Below are 27,283 nucleotides of genomic sequence, written 5' to 3' on the forward strand. Positions count from 1 at the left end.
AGAACCCGATTACAGTAAACCTGACAGCATCCAGAGAGAGTGTGCAAGAGCCTCAGTCTGATTGCGCAACACATACTCCAAAGCACCTGCTTCCCTAAGAGAAGTCCCTACGACCTGAGACGACGCCAGAGACCTAGACAGGATTGCCTCAACCGATTTGTTGAATGGCAACCTGACACCTGCCGAAGGGTTACCTCGAACTACGTAAATCATCTTACGCAGAGAAAAGAGAAGAGTCCTGTCTATTAGAAGCCACTACTGACACTAAACGACCGTCTGCCTCCTCCAAAGCCTGTCTAACCCGATCGAACCAAACCAGCCAACATGAAAAAGAGGCAGGAGCTGGCTTAGTGTCATAAAAGGCCTCAAAAAAGACTGATTTGACGAATGTGGGAGGTCCAGAGCTCTTGCTTGAGGGTACGAAGAAGTAACATACTCAAGCATGCGTCTGTAATCATTGCTGCTGGCAAGAGGACATTCTAAGTCTGCCGGAATCTCCTGCACCTCCGGATAAGAATACTGTTCCACAATGTCCAAATGGTCCAAGACCGGCGAAGGAGGAGGAACTGAATGAAGCCCGGACAACGATGAAGAGTCCGCAAGCGGATAACCCTAGCCAGAATGCTGAACACCCACACCTAATCGGGTACCCGGAGCTGAATCCGCATAGTTGAATCTACCGGGAAGAAGAGAAGGCTGAACCAAGAAACACGGAGCCGATTCCCCATTGTTACCAAGGGGAAGACGAGTGAGAGTAGCCAAATCCACACTGCTAAACCCTGGAGGAGGATAAGCAAACAAAACTGCTTGTGGAGGGACGGAAGAAGATGAAGAAGAAGGAGGGAGAATGAAAGAGGTAGAAGCTACCCTCGGAATTTCCGCTGTGGAAAATGCAGGTGATGAAAGCCGTGGACCGCTCGAAGAAGGTACCGCAAGCCCTGCCAAAACCGCGGAGCACAAACCTGAACTGGAAGCGACAGGCAAACCCTGTGAATACCTGATGCTACTGGAACAGCCGCTTGAAGCGGAAGCAAGGGATTGAGCATACCCGAAGGGATGGAACATGAAATGCCTGAGGCCAAATTCTGCTGAAACTGCATTTTCACCTGTCCAGAGGCTCCTCCTACCGGAGAAGACTGTACTGAGGAAGGAAAGGCGGGAGACAGAGGAATAGCAGACGAATAAAAAAAAAAGTTACCTGAGAAGAGGAAAGCCAAAAGTCGAAGAAGGAAAGTAAACGGAAGATGCAGAAGCCGCAGGAAAGACCGGAGCAGAAGAACAGGCCGAAGAGGAGACTGAAAAACGAGCAACAGAGAATGTTGGAGCAGGAGATGAAGCGACAGATAACCCAGAAGAAACCTTAGAAATGAAGGGACAGAAAGTACACCGAATCCGGCCCCCTTCAATAATCCTGTGTCACATACTCTCTAATGTTGAAGAAACCATTCAAAAATCCAACCTCTCACCAAAGGTCTGTACCTGTTTGAAAGACCCAAATGCAAGTCCCGCAAACTACTTTTTAGAAGCTGAAAGGACACACCAGAATCTGCCTTACTAGATGGAGGAGTAGAAAACACAGAGAAGGGGGAAACTACAGTAGAAGATTCAGAAACAGTCAGAAGTGAGTTAGGAGCTAGAGCAGAAGGATTCTGCACCACCAGAACTGAAACACTGACTTGAGACTTTGAGCCAGACCAAAAAGAAGTGATGAAAGCGAAACTTTGCCAGAGCACAAAAACCACTCGAACCCGAAACCGGAACCTGTCCAGGAGAACGATTCTGTACCCTTAATATCTTCTCCTCACTACCTAACCCAGACCTATCCTCCTTTATCACACCTAGATCTTGATCCTGACTAACATTATCAACATTAAATGTATCAATACTACAAGGGGGTTGGGGGTCCCTTCAGTGCCTACTTCATGCCGAGGGGGTTGACAAAACCTACCCACTCAGAGGCTTGCGGTTCTACCATTACCCTCAGCACCTGTTAGGTGCTGGTTCTGGAACAGGCAGGGGAGCTGAAAAGGAAGAAGGATTAGACATCCTAACACTACTACTATCCCTATCTGAGAAATTTTCCATACTACTTGCAATCCTATCCTCTATCTGTTTGACTACCTCTGAACTTGCCAAATCCATCAAATGATCTGTAGCAGAAGCCTGAGATACTTGAGGCAAAAAAGAATCTGGCTGACATTTGCCACCTTTATTAGCCAAAGACTTGCGATGACGAATGTAATCCTCCATCTCTTGTGCTCTCCAATCAGAACATTCATCACAATGAGTCTGCACATCACACTTAACCTTCCTACATACCTGACAGAATGTCTATCATGTCTCAAGGTACTCATCCGTCTCTTGCAGGAAGAAGAAGTGATGAACGCCAGCAACCACAGTCGTAGGGGCAGTCGAGGTTGATGTCGAAGCCGATGGTGCAGTAGTAGAAGGTGAAAGAGTCCATGATGACCAACGAGACCGGGAACCAGCAAGTCCCAATCCAAAAGATGTTCCATGTCGAAGATATCCACAAAATCCAGGAGAAAAACCGTTAAATACAATCTAGGTCTTCACCAGAAGTCCAAAATACAAAGAGCAGTTGGGCAATAGGATTAAAACCTTGCACTGCAGAAGGAAACAACCTTCCAGCAGCACGAACAAAAGGCAATTGATGAAAGTGGGTGTGTTGGCACACACCTGTGTCAGCGTTGCTAACCGTTTGTTATGGTAGCTCAAGTGACAAGATTTTACCTGCAGTGTTGGTAACGCTGGCTGCTAAAATTCTCAATAGTGGGATTGGTAATTGAGAGTTGCTTGGGCTAGTGGCATTAGGGGTGAATTCAGGTATTCAGGGAGTGTATTGCAATATAAGTTTTCAGAAAACAGCAAAACAAAAAAATTTTTGGACTTTCAAGAGAATTCTGAGACAATCAGATCTTGAGCGAGTTATCCCTATATCATTATAACCTACTTTCTCTATGACGCTAACTCTGGAGAGAATGGGATATTTCAGTGAGTGACAATTATTTTTAATAAATTTTGTTGACACTTTTACATACTTTTTTTTGAATACAAAATGAACAAAATTGTCCATGAACCAATCTAAACATTTTTTTAGCAATATTCTTCAATTATTTTTTTTTCCAAAACAATTTGTCCAGATTCAGTCATACAGACATTTTTACAAGTTTTTACATTTTGTCATTCACAGTGCCATACAAGTGATGAACAAAATTGTCCATGAAGCAAACTAAACATTTTTTTTTAGCAATATATCTTCAATTATTTACTCATTAAACAGTCCAAAACAGTGTATAGCTCCTTCCACCTAACCAGACTTACAGTCATACATACATTTTTACAAGTTTTTACAATTTGTCATTCACAGTGCCATACAAGCGATGAACAAAATTGTCCATGAACCAATCTAAACATTTTTTTTAGCAATATATCTTCAAGATATGTTTATTTACACATAAAACAGTCCAAAACAGTGTACTGTATAACCCCTTCCACCTAACCAGACAGAGTCATAAAGATATTTTCACTAGTTTTTTTTTTTTTACTATTTGTGGTTCACAGTGCCATAAAAGTGATGAACAAAATTGTCAATAAACCAATAAAAAATTTTTTTAGCATCATGCTTCAGGATTATGTTTATTTAGACATAAAACGGTTAAAAACTGTTAATAACTAAAATTCGATAATTCCTTGAAATTCGGCGGTCGGCGCACCCTAAAGCAAAACTTGCTGTAAAATGAAAAAGGACATAAAAATTTTTTACACACGCTTTTATGAAAATGCACTAAGAACCAAAAATTATTTTTTAAGACACCAGGATTTTCTTACAGTTAATCATGTCTACAAAAATAGAAGTGTGGCGCCAAACAAGGAAGGAAATGCTGCAAGAAAAGAAATATATTTTTTATTTATTGTAGCATTTCCTTCCATGTTTGGCGCCCATGCTTTTATTTTTGTAGACATGATTGATTGTAAGAAAATCCTGGCGTCTCTCGAAAAATTATTTTTTACTTTTTAGTGCATTTTAACAAAAGAATGTTTAACTAAATTTTGTTATATCTTTTTATTTTATACTTTTTAGTGTTGACAGAAACTGTAAACCATTTATGATTGTAGCTAACAAAATTGAACATATCCTGTTGAGCCAAAGGAGGTTTGAAAAATCCATATAGTTATTAACTTATTGTACTAAGTTAAAGAAGGTATAAAAAATCCAAAACGTTTCATACAAATCCTGAGATACTGGGAGAGGCCACTGTAGGGTCACTAGAGGTCACTGCTGACCTACTGATCATGTAAAGTTGTATTGTTACCAGGATTAAGTAACCATGCAAAATTTCAAGTCCACTGGACGAAGCAAAAAGGTCGAAAATTGAGTTACAAGTTTTGACCCAAACACATAGACAGACAGAAGCAGAAGTTAAGTTGCATAAAAGCATGTAAAAATACAGATGAAGTGCATGTTCAATATACAAATCTCTAACTTTAATTATGATACACTGCCTAGAATATGTTGGTGTTCGAATAGAGCAGAAGAGTCAATAACAGAGAGAAGAATTTCCAAGTATACTCCAGCGAGAATTCCTGTAGGGAAGGATGGCTTCTTGTACTCTAACTGTTTCAATGGCTGTTTTGGCAAGCTAAAGCAGTTGTAAAGAAAAAACCATGTGCACATCTGGGGACGAGTACCTCCAGTAAAATCATTTTTGGTTTGTAGTAGTACACAAAGGTTCAGAGCTGCATCAAACAACTGATAGTCAGCTGTGGGTGTGGATGATGCATTTGTTAAACCAGGCTAATTATAATCTACATCTACTACTCAGAACTATCCAGGCTTAGCTAAAATGCACTTAGTGAGCATTATTTGCTGATTATTTATATTTCATGCATGTATTAATCATTATGAAAGCTATATAATACAGCACCCACAACCATATTTGCTCCTTGTCGTCTTTTTATAATGGGTACTCCAGGTAAACTGTACCCCCTGGCTCCCGAAAAGTTCGACACCCTACTTCAAGGTGAAGAGATAGTAGGAAAAAAAGAAAATTCCTATGCTTCCTCCCCCAATACCATGCCAGCCACTGAAAATGGCCCCAAGGTTCTCAATTTTCAAACAGTTTCAACTTCTTTCAAATTGTGAGACACACAGATTGGTTCGCACTTCCAGTAGGCCGACTGCAGAATGGAAGTGAGGGACATTTTGTGCCTGAAAGCTAATAAGGTAGATACAGTCCTGACGTCATGAGCTTTCACTTTAAAAGTAGGCCAAATGCCCTCCTGAATCTGAGAGTATGCCTCAGAAATTAAGTCTTTGACAAAGGACAATGCGTTCTTAGTCAGAGTGCCCGATGGGTTCTTGACAGAGCACCAGAGGTTACTGGATGGTCCTCTGATCTTCTTGGTCCTGCTCAGGTAATAACTTAAAGCCCTAGCAGGACAAAGAACTCTCTCCTCTTCTCCAGAGCCAAGGTATCTGTTAAGGTCTTAATGGAGAAAGAACGGGGCCATGACTTGGAAGGTCCTTGTTCTTGGCTAAAAATCCAAGGGTAAAGTAGCAAACTTTGTCTCCTTGTGAAAAAATCTACCCTTTATTGATGGCTTGGGACTCACTAATATGTTAGCAGCAGCCAAGGCCCCAACGAAGAGAGTCTTCCAAGTAAGGTTTCTCTGAGAAGAGGAACTAAGGAGTTCAAAAGAGGGACCTGTAAGCCAATTCAACACTACATCCAGGTTCCAGGAGACCGGATCTTCCTTTCTTGCTTAGATGTATCAAAGGATTTGAGGAGGTCATTAAGATCAGGGATTGACGCAAGACTCAGGACCCTTGTGTTTAAACACTGAGATAAACACAGCTTCTTGTGTTTAAACACTGAGATAAACACAGCTTGATACCCATTAATGGTGGAGGATGAGAGATTCCTAGATCTCCTCGGATGAAGAGGGAAATCCAGAATTTGGGTCACAGACGTCTCAGAAGAAGGGATGTTGAGTCTGAGACACCAGCTTTGGAAAACTGCCCACTTAGCCTGAAAGATGCGGCTAGGAAATCGACACCTGCATCTTGCAATAGCCTCTGCAGCTAGTCTTGAAAACCCTTATGCTCTGACAAGCTTCCAGACAGTCTGAAGCCTGTCAGGGCAAGAGTGGACAATCCTTTGGCATCTCTTAAAGTGAGGTTGTCCGAGTAGATATGGTTCTTTGAGGAAAGAGTCTTGGGAAGTCCATCCATAACCGTAGCAGGTCCTGGAACCATTCTTTCATGGGCCAGAACAGGGCTATGAGGGTCATCGTAATGTTGCAACGAGTCCAAGACTTTTTCAGCACTTCTCTGGCCGTGTTGAAGGGCAGAAAGGCGTAGAGGTCCAAGTAGGACCAATCTTGCAGGATGGCATCTGTTGCCCATGCTAGAGGGTCTGGGACCGGAGAACAAAAGAGAGGAAGGCGATGGTTCCTTGAGGTGGCAAACAGGTCCAATGTCAGCCTGCCCCATAGTTTTGCAGATTCCAATAGACCATGGGAGCCAAGGTCCACTCAGTGGGAAGGACCTGCTTACGAAGGCTCAGTTCGTCTGCCAGAATATTTAGTTTGCCCTAAATAAATCAAGTGGCTAGGCTCACTTGATTTTGATCTGTCCACAGTAGAAGGTCTATAGCTGTCAGGCAGAGAGAAAATAAGTGAGTGCCGCCACGCTTCCATATGTATGTTGGGGCTGTGGTATTGTCTGAATGGACTACCACAGTCTTGTTGTGAACTAGGGTTGAGAAGCACTGAAGCCCTAAGTTCATATAAATATTATACACTTTGTCGCAAAAAAAGGAAACGAAACGGTACTATGAGAGAAAACAAGTATGCCTATGTATAAAGGGGTAACTTAATTAGTTGCTAATATACGATGACTTGGGTGTTTTCGGATGGTTTGGGGTGTATTTTTGTTTGAAATGATTTTAAATTGTTTTAGTATGATAATTTATGGTACAGTATATTTTTGTTTGAACTATCAAATTAGGCAGTGAACTGTTACAATAGGCAGTTACAAGCATTTTACAGTAGTTTAAGGGGCACAGGGTATATATATACCTGTACTTTATGGCAAAAACACACATTCATATATATATACAATGAAACATCGGAGTTTCCTTTATAGTGGGGTAAGCTCGGACGCTTTAATCCATTATTTCGGTGAGTTACTGTATTCTCAGCTAAAAACACATTTCTGGGCAGTGCAACATTTGTAAAATAAGACATTTCTACAGTGAATATAAATAGTATATACTGTAGCTCAATCATTAGTCACAAAGAAACCATTAAAAGCACATATCACAATTCAATAATCTAAGGATCCTCATGTAAAAGTTTAAAACTAACTTACTTTCGCCTTTCTTGCATATCTTTTAATTCCTGACTAGTTGGCAATTTAGAAAGACTCAAGATGTTTTCCTTTAAAAATGATGTAGATGTGGAGTGTATCCTTCTCTGTAACAACTCCTGACGAGGACCTGAGGAAAGGGTGCTGGAGGCAGCAGCATCAGTAGCATCTTCATCATTGCCCAGAACCCTGATACGCTGAGCCATGGAGTTCAAATTATCTCCAGCTTTGAGAATCTTTACCCGCAATTCCTCTGCATTGCGTAAATTATAAGTTGTTTCACCACACCTGAAAATGAGGGACAATAAATTAAAATTTGCAACCAAGTAAACAAGATGTCTTGATCACTGTTTCTGGTACACAATAACTGGCACCATATCTAAAAGTCGTCAATAATCACATTACTACTGTAATGGAATGAATAACCTTATTGACGAATGAGAATGAATATTTACACTAATCAATTATAAAGTACAATACATAAAACCTTATCAAATTAAAACACCAATGCATGTACGGTACTTTCCAACAATGGAAAAATACTGCCTTACACTGAAATTTCATCGGTGATTGTTGATCACACACATTTAATAAACCAAACTATCAGGGGCTACAAGGCACATCAAGTGGATAAGACATGATGTCTCCTATTTTGTCTAATCAATTGCAAGCTGTACTCTAAGAAATGAGCTTTATTGTTATTTGCAGAATTTCTTTCCACCAATATTTTAATAGCAGGGGTCACTTTCAGAATTTCTATTTATCAATGTGCCAATAAGCTTTTAAATAAAAAAGAGCCAAAAAGACATGATGATGATGTCAGAAATGATGACTCAAACAGTGATGGATCTCTAAATATTCTCACAATGACCATAGCAAAATTGATGAAATAACTTTGATAATGGGCTAGCCTTTCAAGAATATGCAGAGGCTGGACCCCTTAGTGGAATGCAGTCTCAAGTTTGGAACCTGTATTGAGGCCTCATCTCTTCTATATGCCAAGCTGTTCAGCAAAATTCAGTGGAAATCACTGTACACAACTTTGACAAAATTCTTTGTGACCTAGAAGAAAGTAATCAGTATTCTTACAACCTTCAGTAAGTCAGGGGATAGCAAGCATACAGGAAGAGGCAGCTGCTGATAATGTTGAGATGCCCTTGAAATCTATGCCATCCAGTCCACAGAGTAATAAAACCTTTCCCCTGGTTCTTTTGGGTAGCTAAGGCTGATGTTAATATTATTTAAAAACCACTTCCCAAAGCAATATAACTCACATTCACAGTAAAATATGGATTAGCTACTGTGGTTTTATATCTATATAGTTCCATGTACACTTATTTTGCCTTTGGATTATCTTTTACCTTTAACCTCAAAATTAATATGGTCAGTGATTTAAAGAAACATATACTGTAATATAAAAGCCAAGAAACATATACTGTAATATAAAAGCAAACAAAATATGTAACAGAATATTTATTTTGACTGCCTACTTATTATGGCTATGCTAACAAGTTCAGTATGTATATTTTTATGTCCAACTGGTGCTGAAAGCTTGGAGGAAAAGCTGGTAGTTGTTCTGAGAATTTTTGCATCAATTCAGTAAAATAATACTTTAATAGATAATATTTTAATACAGTATATTGCTCCTTTTTAGTATCGCATCACTTCATAGTGTCATATCACTTCATACGAATATGTCATACTTGAGACATGCAGAATTATGTAAAATATTTGGAAAATATCATTATACAACAGTAATAGGAGCAATAAAAAATTCAGTGCCTTGAAGAGTTACCAGGTGGGAGAGTATTCATTTACACTTTACAGATGTCCTAAAAAAACTTTGAAATGGTTGCCAGTGCATTTTGGGCAATCTTACAAATTGTAATAATTTCTGTTTACCATATAACCCCATTATTTCTTTTCTAGTAAAATAGCATGGAATGTTACACCCATTCAACAACAATTATAAATAATCATACCTTAAAGACTCTGCCATACTAATATATTGTGGCAGCAACCTTTCTATCCGTGATCTGTATTCCATGAGTTTGTCATAATAATCTGACAATGTAGGCTTGAAAGTCCTCTTCTCCATCTGGCTATCTCGGGCCTCAAGTCTCTGAATAAATACATGTAAATGTAAATTACAAATTTCTTCTAAAAGCATTCAAAACAAAAACTATATGTGTGTACTGTAACCTACATAATTTGACCAAACAGTCTGCACAGAAAAACTGTGCATTTTACACTGAATTACATGAATGGAAATTCTGTGATCTAGTTAAATCTTTATCAATAATAATCAGATGATGGCAAATGTGTATTAAAGAACACCATCATACTATAATGGTTCCTTGTGACCTTTTTTGCTTTTATGACCACATTCATATAGTGTAGTGGCTAACTATAAAATTAACACTTTAATTAAAAACTCATAAGCCTTATCAAAAGCTAGACTGATGTGAAGGTGAAATAACTTGAATACATTCTTGTTTGATTAATTCCAAGAAGTAAATAATAATGACTGGAAAGACTAAGCAGAATCTATACAGCCATACTAAAATTATATTTTCATAATAAAATTAAGTTTCATATATAAATAGAATCCTGGTCCTCAACCATACCAGAAGTCGACATAATTGGATTTAGACGCAAAATTTCTAGTAAATTTTGCTTTGGAGCTCGAACAAAAACCGGAATCCGACCCGATAAACCACTTGGTATTTGTAAACAGTGTTTTGTGTTTCAGCCAGTCGGCACTAGTTGGCGTTGTTCCCAGGAATCGTTTAAGCCCCACTCAGCTGTGCTTCAGTGTTTTGATCTATTTCCTTAGTTTTTATGGCTTTTTGTACTGTATTCTGATAAAAAGTGGGTCTAAAGAAAGCCATTGCAGACTAGCAGAAAAGGGAAACGGTAAGAACCACAACTGAACTTAAAAAAAGAGATTATTGAAAAGTATGAAAGAGGCATTCCTGTGACTGATTTAGCTTCTCAATTTAAGCTACTGAGATCCACCATAAGTACATTTTTAAAGCACAAAGAGACAAAAAGTATCAGGTTGCTAAGGGGTTACGAGTTTGACAAAACAAAGACCTCCCATAATAGATGAAATAGACAAATTTTTGTTAGTATGGATGCATGAAAAAACAGATTGCTGGTGATAGTATTTTGGAGGCAGTACCGTATTTGTCGTCGTAGAAGACACGCCCTTGCATACAACACGCCCCTATTTTACAAGGATATTTTATGGAAAAATTACACTTTTATTATAAAATTAAGTTTTATATATACTTACCAAGTAATTACTTGGCTAATGATTATGCTCGCACGGCATCCTAAATTAAAAATTCGTAGCAGCACGTCGGTTGCAAAGCGGGGGGTGACAGGCCCCGCCCACTGCAATGGGAGTGAGGGAGTGACAGAGGCCAGCGGCATCATTCTATTTATTGTCACAAAGTCCATGAACAACAGAAACAGAGGGGAGGAGGGAGGGCTCTGATTCAGTAATTACTTGTTAAGTAATATCCATAAAGTTCTTGATATGGAAAGAGCGAGGCCAAGGGTTAGAAGGATCCTCATTCTTAGCCAAGAAGCCCAAGTGAAAGAGCAAACTGCATCTCCTTGGGAGAAGCCAATCCTCTTGCCGATCACATGTAACTCACTTACGTGTTTAGCTGTAGCCAGGGCTACTAGAAGGAGGGTCTTCCACAAAAGATTCTTGAGAGAGGGGGATCGAAAGAAAGGCCCAAAAGCCACTTAAGGACTGCATCCAAGTTCCAAGACTCTAAATTAGACTTCTTCTGCTTGGACATATCAAAAGACTTAAGGAGATCATTAAGATCTTGATTAGATGAAAGATCCAAACCTCTATGCTTGAAAATCGAGGAAAGCATCACTTGGTATTCTTTAATGGTGGACGAGGAGAGACTCTTAGAAGTCTTCAGGTACACGAGAAAATCCACAACCTGAGCTACGGATGACTAAGAAGACGAGATGTGATGTCTGAGGCACCATCGGCGGAACACTGTCCAATTCGACTGGTGGACGTTGCAGGTACTGTAGACTGACGTCTGCACTTCGCAACAGCTTCCACAGCTGATCTTGAAAACCTTTCGCTCTGATGAGTTTCCTGACAGTCTGGAGCCTGTCACAGCGAGAGTGGATAACCCTTGGCGATACCTCCTGAAGTGTGGCTGTCTGAGTAGCCACGGTTTTTGGGAAAGCAGCCTCAGGAATTCTACCAAAAGATGAAGAAGGTCCAGGAACCATTCCTTCGTGGGCTGGAACAGTGCCACAAGTGCCACTGAGACGTTGTAGTGAGAGACAAATTTTTTGAGTGCTTCCCTGACCAAGCTGAAGGGAGGGAAAGCATAGAGGTCCCGACCCAACCAATTTAGAAGCACGGCGTCTGTCGCCCAAGCCAGGGGATCCGGGCTGCAGAGCAGAAGAGAGGAAGATGATTGTTTCTTGAGGTGGCAAACAAGTCTATGGAAGGCTTGCCCCACAATCTCCGAAGGTCGACATAAATCCTGTGGTCCAGGGTCCATTTGGTAGGAAGGACCTGCTTGTGACGGCTCAGCTAGTCCGCCAGGATGTTTAATTTCCCCTGGATGAAGCGAGTGACCAGCGTCACTTGATTCTGGTGTGCCCAAAGAAGGTCCCTTGCAGTCTGGCAGAGGGAGAAGGAATGAATGCCCTGTTTCTTGATACACGACAGCGCCATGGTGTTGTCAGTATGAACAACCACTGTCTTGTTGCTGAACAACAAAGAGAAATGTAGTAGGCCTAGATGAATGGCCTTCAGCTCTTTCACACTGATATGAAAGGAAGTCTCCTCTGGGGACCTTGTCCCAGAGACCTCTTGATCCTCTAGAAGAGCTCCCCAACCCAGATCTGAGGCATCCAAGTAGAAGTCTAGATTGGGGCTCGGAGGGAGAATGGATCTCCCCTGCAAAAATCTTCCTTCGGGGAGCCACCACTGAAGATCCGACTTTATCTCCCGAGTGATGGGAAAGGCAACCGAGTCCAGCTGAGTCTTCCTGTCCCAGTTGGCTCTGAGAAAGAATTGAAGAACTCTTGTGCGTAGTCTGCCCAACGTGACGAAGGTCTCAATGGATGACAGAGTCCCTAGAAGGCTCATCCATTGATGGGCCGAACACAACGAAAGGGAGAGGAACTTGTAAATTGTCTGTAGGCAGTTTGTGATTCTCTTGGGGGACGGAAAAGCCTGAAAAGTCTGAGAGTTGAGAATCATCCCCAAATAAAGAATCTCCTGTGTCGGAATCAACTGGGGTTTCTGGAGATTTAGAAGAATTCCTAGATCTTGAGAAAGCCGTCGAGTTGTCTGAGTGTCCTTCTTGCACTTTTCCTTCGAGGGTCATCAAAAAAGCCAGTCATCCAGGTAAAGGCTGATGTTTATCCCGATTAGATGGAGCCATTTGGCGAGAGGGGAGAGGACTTGAGAGAATACTTGAGGTGCCGTGGAGAGGCCTCAACAGAGGAAACTTGAGGTGCCGTGGAGAGGCCGCAACAGAGGAATTGAAACTGGTAGGCTTTTCCTTGGAAGATGAGCCTTAGGTACTTCCTGGGAATTGGATGAACAGGAATACAGTATGAAGATATGCATCTTGCATATCCAGCGTGATCATCCAATCGCCAGGGTGAATGGAATCCATGACTGACTGGCTCGTCTCCACGCTGAACATTGTTATTATTACGAAGCGACTGAGGCCGCCTACGTCCAGGACAGGTCTCCAGCCTCCTGACGCTTTGGGAACTGCAAACAGACAATTGTAGATGCCCTGAGGGTAAACATCTTCCACTTCCTCAATGGCCCTCTTCATAAGGAGAGGATACTTCCTTTGTAAGGGCCGAATGTCTCTCTGAGCCTTTTGAGTAGGCTGTCAAGGCGATGGGAGAGGATACTAAAGGAGGGTTCTCCAAAAACAGGATGCAGTAGCCCTCCTTTAATACTATGACGATCCATGGTTCTGCTCCCCTGAGATCCCACTTCTCCCAGAACAAGAGAAGTCAGGCTCCTAATGGGGCACAAAGGACTTCCAGCTCACTTCTTGGGCGGAAGTTTAGAGGAGTTCTTCTTGGAGGGCCTGGGTTGAAAACGCAGATTAGCACGAGGTCTTGCTTGAGATTTTGGTCTATTCCCCTGAAAGGGATGCTGTTAAACCGCAGAGATGAACTTTGGGATGAAGGATGCAGACGAAGAACTCTTGGGGCGTTAAGACGACTGTGCCAGCAGATCCTGTGTGGACTTCTGCAGATGCGATGTGATCTGCTCATCCATCAACTGTGGAAACAGATGCGCCAAGTCCAGCAGCTAAAACAGTAAGGCGGATCTCTGAGAAGACACGACTCCTTTTGTGGTGAAGGAGCACAAAAGTTCTCTCTTCTTAAGAACTCCAAAGGTGAAGAGAGATGCGAGTTTCAAAATTTCAAAAAGCTGTCTCTTTTGGCTTTATTGGCGCAGAAAGGACACCAAACAGGTCTGCAGAGAAGAGATCAACTAATCCCTGAAATTCTCAACCTTCTTAGCAAGAGCTCCCACCGTCCAGTCCAAAAAACTAAGTATTACTTCAAAAACCTTGAAGAGGTTTTTGACTAAATGATCAAGCTCTGACGATGAGAAGAAGAATTTTGCCGAGGTAAAGGCTGACCGACAAGACGAGTCAATAAGTCTGGAGAAGTCCCCTGGGGAAAGGCAGCAACCCCTAGGGAGGGAGCTTCCCCAGTTACATACAGCTGATATTTCCTCTTGATCAGACGAGAGGGGGGCTGGGCAAATGTTGCTTTGCCTTGCTCTCTCTTCAATGAGAGCCAGTCATCAATCTCCTTCAAGGTTTTCCTAGAGGAAGATGAAAGTGCCATCTTGGGAAGACAAGTGTGTGTTCACTCGGAACACTTGTCATAAGGAAAGCAGAGGCAGGAGAAGGAGTAGCTGGAGTAAAGAAGGCGGGATGGCTCGTGAGGAAACGAAGAAGAGATGTGTAAGCCGTGGGTGGAGAAGCGTCTTAGTCTGCATCCTCTTCATCCGAAGAGACCGGAGAAAGAGACCTCTAAACTTGGTTTTGGTGTAGTCTCTAAACTAAGCGAGCATTTTTTGGCTCTAGAGGCCCCTTTCCTCTTTCTGTCTCTCTCTAACTTGTCTAGATGAGACTTATGAACCTTCCACTATTTATTATCCCAAACTGAACATTCATTACAGGTTTTATCAATACTACAATCTTGACCCTTACATTTAGTACAGATTGTATGAGAATAATAGCATACTTTAGTTAGCCTAGCCTTGCAGCCTACCTCTCTGCAATAGTGTATATTTGAACTACTGGAATCCGACATAATTCTAAACAATCTGTTGAAAACTAATCCAAATTATCACAATAAACTGGCTACAGCCTGAGCGCAAGCAGGACAAAACAACTGCACTTCACCAAATTGAAATAACTGAAAAAATCCCACAAAGTTGGTGCAAATAGGGAGATGTTGACATCACACCCGGTAGAAACAACCTGAATACGGCTGCTGGTTGTTCCTTCTTTCCCTAGTAGTGGGCAGGGTGTCACCTACATAATAAACAAAAGAAGCACTACCACAAAATTAAAAAAGTTGCTGAGCGGGGTTGATACATTAGCTATGTAATTACTTGGTGAGTTACTTATAATGAAACTTAAAATTCAAACACTTTTCATTCTAAGAACTGTTAGCTGACTAGCTGAATAGACACAAACTTCTTACCGTCATACAGTGACTGCAGATCCGAAAATGCTGCTCATTTGTCATTGAATCAACAACAGAACGTAAAGAGTTGAGAGATCCTTGGGACCCAGAACGCCGAAGGCCAGAAAACCCTGCTATTAAGGATGTCATACCAGAACTACCAGTTCCTACTCCAGTGTTTGAAACTGTCAACTGGCTATTACCACTTGCATGAACTGGACTTACAAGTTTTTCTTGAAAAATAATGAAAGAAAAGGAAAAATTACAAAGAATCATGAATAAAACCAATGTTTATCTTGTAACATTTACATTTATTACATGATATCCACCACATTTAAGTGATTTTGCCACTCACATAGCCTGAACTTATGAATTCTTATTAAGAATGAAACAATAATAACGATGCTACCATTAATACATTAAACAACACAACTGATGCAATACCTCTAAACTTTCTAAATGGTCACAGAGTAATATCAACGACAGCTGCTAATCTTAAAGTTACTCTTTCATGATTTTATTCCTAGGCAGAGTGGCTTCCATTTATTATATAAAATTCCCTTTGGATTAAATGCCAGTGCTTACTCAAAACCACATGCACAGAGACTGAACATCAAATACAGTATAATGAAGTGTGTGGCTCAATATTACTATAGTATATAAATACAGGGGTCATTCAAAGTTTCATGCCTAGTAGTGGTAAACCTACTAAAGAACTTACTTGCATAGTCAAAAGTTATAAACTTGGAGCATTCATCACACATGATCCCTCCACACAATCGGCAGTGATGACGTCGTCGAGCAATGTTGAAGGACCTAGCGCAAAATGGGCAGAGAGGAACATCTTTATCATCTGCCCACATCACAATGTTCTTCTCATGTGCTGGGAAGTATAGCATACACCAAATTAAAAACCTTTATAAAAGAATAAATTCAGGTCAAGGCAAGAAGCAATGTTCCAAGAGGTAAGACGGCTTGGTAATGTGAAGATTCTGAAGGCCAGTTCTCAAGAAAAATTATGCATAAGGATTTTGACTCACTGTATATAGTTAGCTCATTATTTAGCAACACTGCTCATACCAATGACAACTCACACAAATGAAATGAAAAGTTAGATAATATTCCTCAAAGTCACTGAGGTGTGGTTCTGTAGAGTAATATAACTTCTGGCAAGCAAAGCAATCTGTAAAACCTTACCAAGAAATTTACTTACCTTTCCTTTTCACAGGATCACTGGGAAGATCTGTCAAGAGTTTATTAAGTCTAATTATGAGTTTATTTGTCTCTGCTACAAAACAATCTAGTCTTGCACTTCTAATCTTCTTAAACGTAGCTGTATGTGATCTTGCTGGTCCTAAAAAAAAAAAAAGACAAAAATGACATTTTTATAGCAAAATAGTTTTATATATACTTACCAAGAAATTACATAGCTATTAGTTTCATTTATTCGCAGTAGCTTAAATTCAAATTTCACGGTAGCGACACCGATGTCCTGTGTAGGTGACTAGTCTCGCCCCATAACGATATAGTTAGGAATGAGTTAGCAGAGAATCTTCAGTCTGTTTATGCTTATGTCCATCAGAGGGGAGGAAGGAGGGCTCCAATCATGTAATTACTTGGTAAGTATATATAAAACTTTATTTTATTATAAAAAGGTCATTTTTATATAAGTGACTTACCAAGTAATTACACAACTGAATCCCACACTGACAAACTTTTAAAACACTGTTTAAACTCCCTCAAAATGAGAAACCAAGAACGATCATACTCCCAGTAGGCTGATTGTCAAATGGAAGTAAGAGATATATAGTGTTTGAAAGCTGATGAGGTAGAGGCTGTTCTGACATCTTTAGCTTTCACTGGGAGGGAAAATGCTTCTTGTAAATCTGAGTGTGTCTCAGAAGATAAAGTACATTATGATAAAGGGCAAGATGTTCTAATTAGAGAATGAGATGAGCTCTTGTCCTAACTCCCTGGGTTATGGATGGCCTGGGACTACTGGCTTTTTACACAATACCATACCATCCAGCTGGGCAGAGCTCTCTAAATTCCTCCTCAGAGCCAGTGAGAGCTTCTGGCTGGCGCTCAGCCGATTACAATCCATCACATAGGAAGTTGGCCCACTCTATGGTTCTCTCTGCCAACGTGGAACTATGTCATCCAGCCAGGTATCGTGGTCAATCCCGAAGCAACACTAAATGAACGTCGGGACTCCTTCACGTGAGATATCCCCTGAGATATCCAGCCAACTACTGCTGTGTCTGCGATGCTCACTGTCAACCTGAAAGAATAAGCAAAGATGATTAGAGAGGGAAACTCCTCTCACTACGAGGGGAACTGCCCTACGCAGCGACAGGAGGTACCCAAGAAGAGGTCGCCTGACTGCCCGCCGCCCGCGAAGAGGGCGAAGGAGAGAGATCTCTACCGAACGAGAGAAGGAAGAACCTACGGGGAGAGAAAAGGATGGAGGGGAGGCCACCATGGGTGCCGTGGAAGCGTAACTTACAGATGACGCCCGCAACCTCCCACCCACCCCACAACTCTCTAAACGCTGGTGGCGAAAACAACACTCAGCACATGTAGGAAGGTAGTAGTCATGCCCTTGTACAGGGAGGGCGGGAGCCCAAGAAGGGAAGCAAACTCTTACGTCCCGATCAACGTAGGGGAGCAAAGATATTACGTCCCAATCTAATATCTCCAAACGTACAGGGGAACACCTTCAGTATCTAAATAAAGGGCTACTGGAAGAGAAGCATTACCACTCGGTTACCCTCCTTTAAATACGCCCTTGGCCATCAAATCCAAGACACAGTGCAGGGGAATAATGGCTATGCAAGGTTATCACAAATCGTGGGTTTGTATCACACACGTAATATACACAGAAAAATACATTAAGATTCCACCGGGATAATAAGAGCCTAACGACAGTTAGGCGGAGAGATCCGAAACCACGTCTGCAACGCATGACGGCCAAAAGCAAACTGGAATGTTTACATCCGTGCAAGCAGGTATTCCCGCCTACCTGGCGGTAGTTACTGCCTAACCACCTTGCTCAAGAGTTTAACGGCCGTTTCCAGCCTATGCTGAAAGTAATTCCTAATGTAAAGGACCGACGGTTTGTATATCATGTCGGAACAAATTCCATAACCGTAAGAACCTGGGCCCTGTGATCTTACGCCAGGCAAATGGAGATGGCCGATGAATACTAGAGATATAATGACGAGTGCTCTAGTTCAGGTGTTGGGTGATCAACAAATGCGCCAGGCACTAGGAAGTGGCGCCTTACAGGAAAGGTTGTTCAACCAAGAACGAAACTACAAGAAGACTGTGAGAAGAAGACAGCTTTAACTGTTGACAGAAAGCTGATAGCAGCAACTGTCAACATGTAGCTCTTCAGCAGAGTGAGGAGCCAAGAAGCTTACGGTGTTCAGTCTTCGCTCGAAACCTTGGAACTGAAGTAAAATCCGAGGACGCATTTAGGTCTGTCCAATCTGGCCAACATCTCTTGGGCACCAGAGCTAGAGCAGGCTCACTACTAATGTCCTGGGCATGAAGGAGGAAAAGAGGGTAAAACTGTCGGGCCGTCTGAAAACAGAGATTCTTGGCAGACGGAAAAGCTCGATAATCAGAGAGATGCTGAAAGTCAACAGGAGGACTCTGGCCAGTGCTCCTGATGTCAGTCCAGAAAATTAGGACTTCCAACACTCTTGACAGGAAAGTCTAGGTTCGACAGATGCTTGGATGACTAGGAAATAGCCCAAAGAGGGAGCTTCCTTCAGCAACTCAACAACTCTGACCCAGAAGTCTTGTCCGCAGGTAGACTTGGTCCCTGCTCAATGGGAACTGGTGCACAAGACAGGACAACAGCGTGTTCTTAAAATTCAGGCGCTGAACCAAAGAGGAACTGGCCCCAGACACAGCAGGTTGGAGCACGGATCCCTTGGATCCCACTACAGGCTTGGATTCCTTGGATCCCACTGTATACTTGGATCCCTCAGGTACCATTGGGCACTTGGACCCATCGAATCCGACTGGACACTTGGATCCATCAGATCCCACTGGACACTTGAATCCATCAGATCCCATTGGATACTTGGATCCATCAGATCAAACTGGACACTTGGATCCATCAGATCCCACTTGACACTTGGATCCATCAGATACCACTGTACACTTGGACCCTTCAGATCCCACTAGCCACTTGGATCCAATAGATCCCACTGGATGCTTGGAGCCATCAGATCCCTCTGTATGCTTTAATCTCAGTGGATGCTTCGGACACTGGGCGCTTGGACTCCATCCACTCTGACACTGCTGGGCACTCAGATTGAAAGAGTGTTTGGCACCCATTACTGGCGCTCCACAGCTGGAAGATAGGCCTCTTCAAAGGCCAAGATACGCCTGAAAAACGTCGTCAATACCCCTTGTCTACACTGGGATCCATGTCTGCCCACACTGGGATCCTGGAACAACACTGTTGATGCCTCTTGTCCATATTGGGATCTGTAACTGTTGACATTGGGATCCGTATCACTAAAGGAGGAAGAAAGCACATCCCTATGGACGCCTTTCCAATGGCTATCCGATGAGACCTGCGGACAAGCAGGATCGACTGAGGAGCAACTACACAGGGGCAAAAACCACTTCTGACCCCCATGGACTGACAGTATGCCTCCTCCCAGGTTCAGGGGAGTCTGACAGGGACTGGGTTTAGGAGATCCGATAGGGCCGGAAAACCACATCCTCCACTACTGTACACATCCAGTAAAACTCCTTTCCAGCGGCTGTTTGTCGACACCTGGGACCAGCAACAGGCTTGACTGAGGGGCAACTACCCATGTGTAAACCCCCGACCTCCCTTGGACTTCTAGTATGCCTCCCCCCAGGTTTAGGGGAGTTTGACAAGGACTTTCTGTCTAGGAGCATCGAGGGAAGAGTAGGCACCTCCTCCACTGCACAACACTTCACTATCCCCAGGCTAACTTCTGTTAACCCAGACATAAGACTGGCAATGGCATGGGAAGGAAGCGAGGGAGCTAGACGCAGGAACAATACAAAAAAATTAGAGGGCTAGTATTAAGAGAGAAATAAGGATGGGGAGTAGGTGCCAGACTATACTTGGATCCCTGGGCTTCTCGGATCCAGTGGGTGCTTGGATCCGCTGGGAGCTCAGATCTGCCGGGCGCTTGGATCTGCTGGGTGCTTGGAGCCGCCGGGCGCTTGGATCCACCGGGTGCTCGGATCTCACTTGGAGCTCCCAGGTGTAAATGGCACCAGGCACCTGGGCGTCAAGCGAGCTAGTAGCTCGTACGCTAAGAAATCAGGAGCTGGTGAGTGCTCCTGGGAGTTTGGAGAAGATCCTCAGCTGTCAGGAACATTAATTCTTATGATAACCCAGCGCAACCAAAATAAGCAAAATTCTCTCCTACTATGTTCTGCCCTTACACTTTTTCAGTTCTCTCCAAAGGAAAGTGTAATAAGATGACTTTAATTAATTCTTGAAGTGCACAGAGTACCATCATACAAACAAATCTCAACTCCTAACAAACATCATTTGAGATGGAGACAGTATCTCATTATCAGTCCTATAGCGAACACAATGTTTACATTTTATCACACCATTCAATAAAGATGGAAGCGAATGCAAAGTTTACTTTATCACGTTACTTGGCAACACTTTACATTATTACAATACTCATCGTAGCAAATGCAAAGTTTGCTTTATCACATTACTTGGCAACACTTTACATTATTACACTACTCATCATACAGGTGAGTAAAACCAAAGATTGTAAACTAACTACTGTAGCATCGAAAAAAATCAGTTCAGTAGCGAACGTAAATATTGGTTTGACAACGAACCAATGTTTACATAACAGCATGCCACTCGGCAAAGTAGTTAAACAGTTAACTGCAATTTTCACTGTAAAAGTGAAAAATTGATATACAGGTACCAGACTCCATTTAGTAACAGCAAAACAAGGAAAAACTCATCCTGAAAGCTTTCGGCTGAAGCTACTCGACTTTTGGCTTACACACCGAAGTCCAGTTAAATAACCAGCAAAAAAAGAAAAGCTGCTACCAACACATGATGTTAACACCAGATATCGCATAAACAGACTGAGGGTTCTCTGTAAGACATTCCTAACTATCTCGTTAGGGGGCGAGACTGGTCACCTACACAGAACATCGGTGTCGCTACCGTGAAATCTGAATTTAAGCTAATGCAAATAAATGAAACTAATAGCTATGTAATTACTTGGTAAGTTACTTATACAAAAATTTGGTTTTTTAAGATTAACCAGTCTGCTGACATATATCCTGAAATCTTGAAGATGGAAGCAGAGGAGTAGCTAAAAGCAACTTTCACTCTAACAACATAAAAGGTCATGCAACAGCATTGTAAAATATTTATAATTGTGATCATTCTTTGCTTTCAGATCTTCCCAAAATATGCCACCCACCACATAGTTACAGAAAATTCAGTTAAATACTAACAGTCATGATTTTTTGTAACACTATTTTCTAGGAGTTTCATTCCTGCTTTCATCAAATTATGGAATTAGCTTCCTAATCAAGAGGCTGACTTTAAACTCCAGAAGTTCAACCATGGTGCAAATGTTTTGGCTGAGCAGGCTGACATGAATCTCACGTTATAGTTTATCTGTTTTTATCCATTGTTTATTTGTTTTTCTTCATTTTCTCTTATAGTTTATTTGTAATTTTTTTATTTCAGTTTTATAGTTTTACAGTTGCAGCTTGACTTGAAATAATACTGTAACGATAATCTTTTACATTTTATTTTAAATAATAATAATAAAAATAATGATAATATAAAGAAGTAAAAGAAGACCACCTTAAAATAAAATAAGAGAATTTGACAATTTTCTTGAAACATGATTTTGATCAGGATAAAAAGGATATAAAAAGGTACAACTCCAGTTCATGATGTGGTTGAGGTATTGTGGGAGAAAACACATTACAACCCAACAGGTTAAGGTTAGAGGGGACTTCAAGGAGGCCTCTAAAGTAATAAACAGCATCAGTGCCTGCAACTTAAAAATTCCACATGCAAAACTGGGATGGCTTGCAGTAGTTGGCACAAAGGAAGCTGGAGAAGGTGGAAATGGAAGAAGTTTCAATGGAACCACCAGAAACACATCACAACATTCAACATCCTCTACTGGGAGCATCAAGGTCAGTCACCATCCCACCCAAGAGTACCCTCTTTGGACTGAGCAAGGGAGAACAGGCAAGCACTGTCCTAGACATGAAAGCAGGGGTTAGCACGGGACTGTCGCTGTTAAAAGGCTGGCTAGGAAGAATGGAGGTATGATGCCCATGGGTGATGCCAGCAGCACCATTCTCTACTTTCTCTTCAATACCTACTTCTTCCACTTGGCAAGCAATCAAGGGAGACATACTATGCAGTTCTAGGATGGCATACATGCCTGATCTTTGCAAAAATAACAAACTGAATGAGCGTTGATGTTCCTAGGTGACATTAAAATACCCATACACCCTGTCACACCCTGAACATATACACTGATTGAATTTTCTAACAGGTGATGAATCAGGTACAAACATTCATACAACAGTCAAACACATTACCATAATAAGAGATAAAACCATTGACAAAGGGTCAGATACAGGAAAAACAACTTTGACAACTAACAACAGCTGCCATGACTAAGTCCAGCAGCAGCAAAGGTGTTTGTGCAGCAGTGCCACTGAAGGAAAAGTGATGCTGGCAGTCAAGTTGGGAGGAGGGTCACCATGCCCTTTCTTGCTGCTAGTTAATTACCTTATTACCAACTGAACCAACTTTCACCAAAGGTATATCCATGTAATAGGTGAAGGTTTGTATCCTTGTAGGAAAACACTGGAATGTACTACTTAATGTTAAAAATACAAAACCTTTCCATTTACCTAAAGGAGGTGGATCCCAATTCCAAGGATTATTTGGCTCAAAATCACTGTAATCGTCACTTGGCACCTGACTACGTCCTTGTCTAAACTCTTCTTCTTCGTTTAGCAACTTTTTCTTAGCCTTGTTTAAGAAACCTTGAGAGTAAAAAGAATATACAATACATTTTCTACTATTCTTACAAACTTTTCATACGTAAGTACAGCATCTAACATAAAAATCACAGCATTAAATTGTAATGTATAGGATGAATACAGTATTCATAAAACAAACACCTAACTATGATCCCACAGTTCAATAAAAAAGCTAAAAAATATTTATTGCCTAGCATACTATCAACTGCAATAGTTTACAAGATTCAAGAGGATATATGGGAGTATTCTACACTAAACAGATAACTGCCATAGGCTATAACCTTTAAGTGACTGCAACACAGCCTTGTCTTCCGATGCATGCTGCTCCTCAAAATGAGCTTGGAGCTGGGTGATGGACGTGAGATCGAGGAGGCAGAAAGGGCACAAGAAACCCTCCATGACCTCACCCTCAGCAGTTGGTGTCTTCTCAGCATTGCTCATAACAGCACTAATCTTTGAACTAAAGAATAACTTCCTACCTGAAAAAGAGGAAAATCAACTTCAAGAGTCAACAAGAATAGTACATGTAAACAGTAGAAAGGTGAATCTATTATACAGCATGAATGAAGCTCTTCAGTGACTGCAAGTCATTTATTCACACTGAGTACAAAAACTGCATTGTTTAACCGATGTCATGTGAATTTTATAAAGATGGATGCAACTCCTAGATAATCTCTAAATGTTTTATCCAAATTTAAAGCTCAAGCCTACACTGGAAATATATTGTATAACACTAAGACAGTCAACCTTTCAAAAACTTTAACAAATATACATATATAGCCCCTGATACTGCATTTAGAACTGCCTCACAGTAATACCTACTGTAAGTAGTTTTAAACAGATAAAGTATAGTAATTAAAAAGAAAAACAAAATGATAATGCACGCCCCATCTTCAAATTAAGGTAGGCTAAACTGTTCAAAATGCAGGGAATTGTAGATTTGCAAATCCTGAATTCAGCAATGATGCTCATGAAGTAGGGGTGGCTGGGGTAGCCACATAACATCACTAGGGACTTTGTCAGTGACATCCCTCACGTAGATGGAAAAGATACTGTAATCTATCTTTTCCGGACACCTGCCCAAAGTATCTAGGCACCTGTAGAACCTAAAACAGCAGAGTTCTCTGGTCTTCATGGGGTTTCACAATGAGTAGCATGGTATGCCTATTTTATTACCTTACAACACCAGAAGGAATGAGTGTTCTTAGGCACCCCTTTCCTTGGCCTGCCAGTCAACATGGACAGTCAATGACATCCAGGCCTAATATGTCAAGGCCTGTTCATGTAACACTGCACAGCTCTCACCAGACAAAAACATCTCGTCTCAATATTAGCCTACAAAGTCTCTGAGTGATGGGATTGTTAAGTTCTTAAACCTTGGGTAAAAAAATTATAGGTTCTGAGTGCCTGCCACAATTTCAGGAGGAAAAAAGAACGACAACTCATTCCACCCCTCCGAGCGAACAACTCGGTATGAGCTATCAAACAGTTTGCTTGTCTTCTTCAAACAGACAATCTTGAGGATAAAGTCTCAGATTGAAGCCTCTCTCATGAGACTATCAAAGATAAAAGAGGCATCCTACTCCAGAAGCCTTACGTTGTGGGGTGGGTATCACTGCTGAAAGCTCCTCTTGAGCATGGAGAGCTCCTACAAGAGTTCCATGCCATTCAGATGGCAGACATAGTTGAGGGCAAAGCTGTACCCTTCAATGGCAAAGACTGAGAGGAGCTTATCTTGGCATACAAATTTGAGAAAATCTGCAGAGCTATATCTATTAACCACAAAAATCTGAGAGGAACTTAAGTCTGCAATCTGCCAAAAATTGATATAGGCTGGGGGGAGATAACCCCTTCTGCAACATCAACCACAGATGACTGCCCACTTACCCTGGTACATGACTATCAATCTGGAAGTAAAGTACTGTATTCCTTTCCACTGATTAATGCCTCTCACCCAATATACAAATATTGTCTGAAATAGTCCATTACTGGAACTGGGAAAAGAGAAAGTGAGTACTCTAGCGGTATACTTCCCAAGCTCCAGGTAATGAATATGCTATGTGCAATTCTGCAATTCTCAGGGGCTGACAATGGGTGGCCCCCTTGCCAGTTAGGGCTTCACCCTCCAGCCAGGTATAAACCTGCACCCTAGGTTAAGTTAGGTTAAATTAAGATGCATCCCTTTATCTTTTCTTGCTACAGTTTCATGCTTTATAATTTTTGGTGATTGTTACTGTTGATATGCATGAACTATGTACAGTATTTTTGCACGAAATATGCTGTAATTTTCATATTTCCCACATTTCTGACTGGTGCATTGCAATCCATTTCATTTTTTTAACAACCAAAACCCACGTTTCCCAACTTGGGTCCCCCACAGGCTAATTGGTGAGACCAAAACTGACTGGTTTGCATCAACAATGATCATCATAAAGGCATAAAACTTGAGACAACCAGTCAGAAAAACATATGGTTCATGTTTTCGGCTGGGTTACCCAAGAAATTAGTATAAAAAAGAAAAAAAAAACTTTAAGGGACATACAGTAACCTAACCTCATTTAGAAAACTGGGTTTTATTTCACTTAACCTAACCCCTGCAGTATGGCTTCTCATTGGGATTTGCCAGCTTTGTTAGGCACCAAGGGTTGTACTCATTAAACCAAGCATTTGCAATAAAAATGAATATTTTCATCAGAATCATATCAAAAACTCTCATGAAACCATATTTCATCAATTTTAAAATGAAATTATTTTAAAATGTTAAAGAACTCACTTTATGGCATTGGATAGGCTAGGCTACATTGTAATTAAGCTTCACAGACAAAGAAACAGTAACAAGAATTCACAACCCTAACTAAAGGCTAATGCATATAAAGATGAAATGCAATCATAATGAAGCCATGGCATAACGCATGAGAACAAATAAATGATGTTACGTTTAAAAAAAACAAATTATGTTCCAGCTTACGATAAATTACGCAAAAAGCAGATGTGTAACTGTGTGGGCTAGTGAAGTCCTGATGATCACAAGTTGCACCAAACAGTACAAACACGGGTATTTCTGAGTAAGAACTCCACACGGACTATTACCTTGGAAATTGATTTTTCCTACGCTTTTAGTGTTCTGATGAAGGAGGTGGTGTTGTTTATTGTCGGTCAATTACTATTAACCTCATATCTAACCAACATGGTTGAGGATCCTTTGTCAATGCAGGGTTTTGGAAATGATGGGAGAAAGACCAGAGTGGCATGTTGTTGTTACAAAACAGTTCCATGCATTCGTAAGTCATTGGGGAGTCATGTGTTTAAGAAGGGATTGGCCAAGGAAACCTATTATAAAAGGAACTAGTCTAACCTAACCTAGCAAGCCGTGTTGCCTAGTTGGGTGGGCCGAAACCTGCGGTAAAGGAAACTCCACTTTTTACCAAAAGCTCCCCTATGCATGTGCAATAGCATTCCAGGATGGCCAACATACATCTTCTGAGGTTAATTACAGTTGACCGACAGAAAATAACAGTAAATTCTTAATAGGCTAAGCAACCAAAATACTATAGGAAAAATCAATTTCCAAATTAATACCCCGTGCACAGCTCTTGCTTAGTTCTACCCATACATCAAAAGCAATTAGCATAGACGAACTGATTCATGGTATCATAGTATTAAAAGTATGAATGACTTTGTCATTCCTGAGGATTTTTGCAAGGAGGAAAAGTCATTATTTTACCTCAATACCAGTACTCATTACTGGAGTTTTTATGTTATGTTCTTAACTCTCCTTAATTTGCTTGGCCTGACATGAAAGATCATACTAAAATCTACCGTAACCTTCCTCTTACCTCGGTATTTACACCGAGCTCATGCAAGTGTGGCAAGTAGGCTAATCAACATTTACCACAGACTACGAGTCTTAAGCTCTACTAGAAAACTAATTAACTATAGGCTAGCAAAAGCTACTGACGTTAGCAATGACATTTATTGATGATCTTCGTGACGAGTCGACACTTCGGTAACCTTTGTCTGAGAGCAGCCTACATAAATATTTGGGAAAACTGAAATTTGGCTGGACTAGCCTTCCCTACGCCAACAAGATACACCCCA

The 27,283-nt window shown here is 41.3% G+C and overlaps 1 protein-coding gene across 6 annotated transcripts in view; it reads right to left on the reverse strand.

Annotated features, from left to right (window-relative positions):
- Rbsn-5 (Rabenosyn-5) overlaps positions 1-27,283 on the reverse strand; it is an 83,358-nt gene that overhangs the window by 22,480 nt on the left and 33,595 nt on the right. For 4 of the 6 annotated variants that reach the window (XM_067089122.1, XM_067089114.1, XM_067089097.1 and 1 more), the window contains exons 2-8: positions 23,467-23,664; positions 23,054-23,188; positions 16,338-16,478; positions 15,846-16,007; positions 15,143-15,357; positions 9,373-9,512; positions 7,394-7,678 (exon numbers count right to left, since the gene is read on the reverse strand). In XM_067089122.1, the coding sequence (XP_066945223.1) occupies positions 7,394-7,678; positions 9,373-9,512; positions 15,143-15,357; positions 15,846-16,007; positions 16,338-16,478; positions 23,054-23,188; positions 23,467-23,626 (1,238 nt within the window). In that variant the 5' untranslated portion in view covers positions 23,627-23,664. The remainder of the gene's footprint in view (positions 1-7,393; positions 7,679-9,372; positions 9,513-15,142; positions 15,358-15,845; positions 16,008-16,337; positions 16,479-23,053; positions 23,189-23,466; positions 23,665-27,283) is intronic. The other 2 variants (XM_067089091.1, XM_067089109.1) reach the window with 1 other exon arrangement.

Source organism: Macrobrachium rosenbergii, chromosome 4 (assembly GCF_040412425.1).
Source record: "Macrobrachium rosenbergii isolate ZJJX-2024 chromosome 4, ASM4041242v1, whole genome shotgun sequence".
NCBI lineage: Eukaryota > Metazoa > Arthropoda > Malacostraca > Decapoda > Palaemonidae > Macrobrachium > Macrobrachium rosenbergii.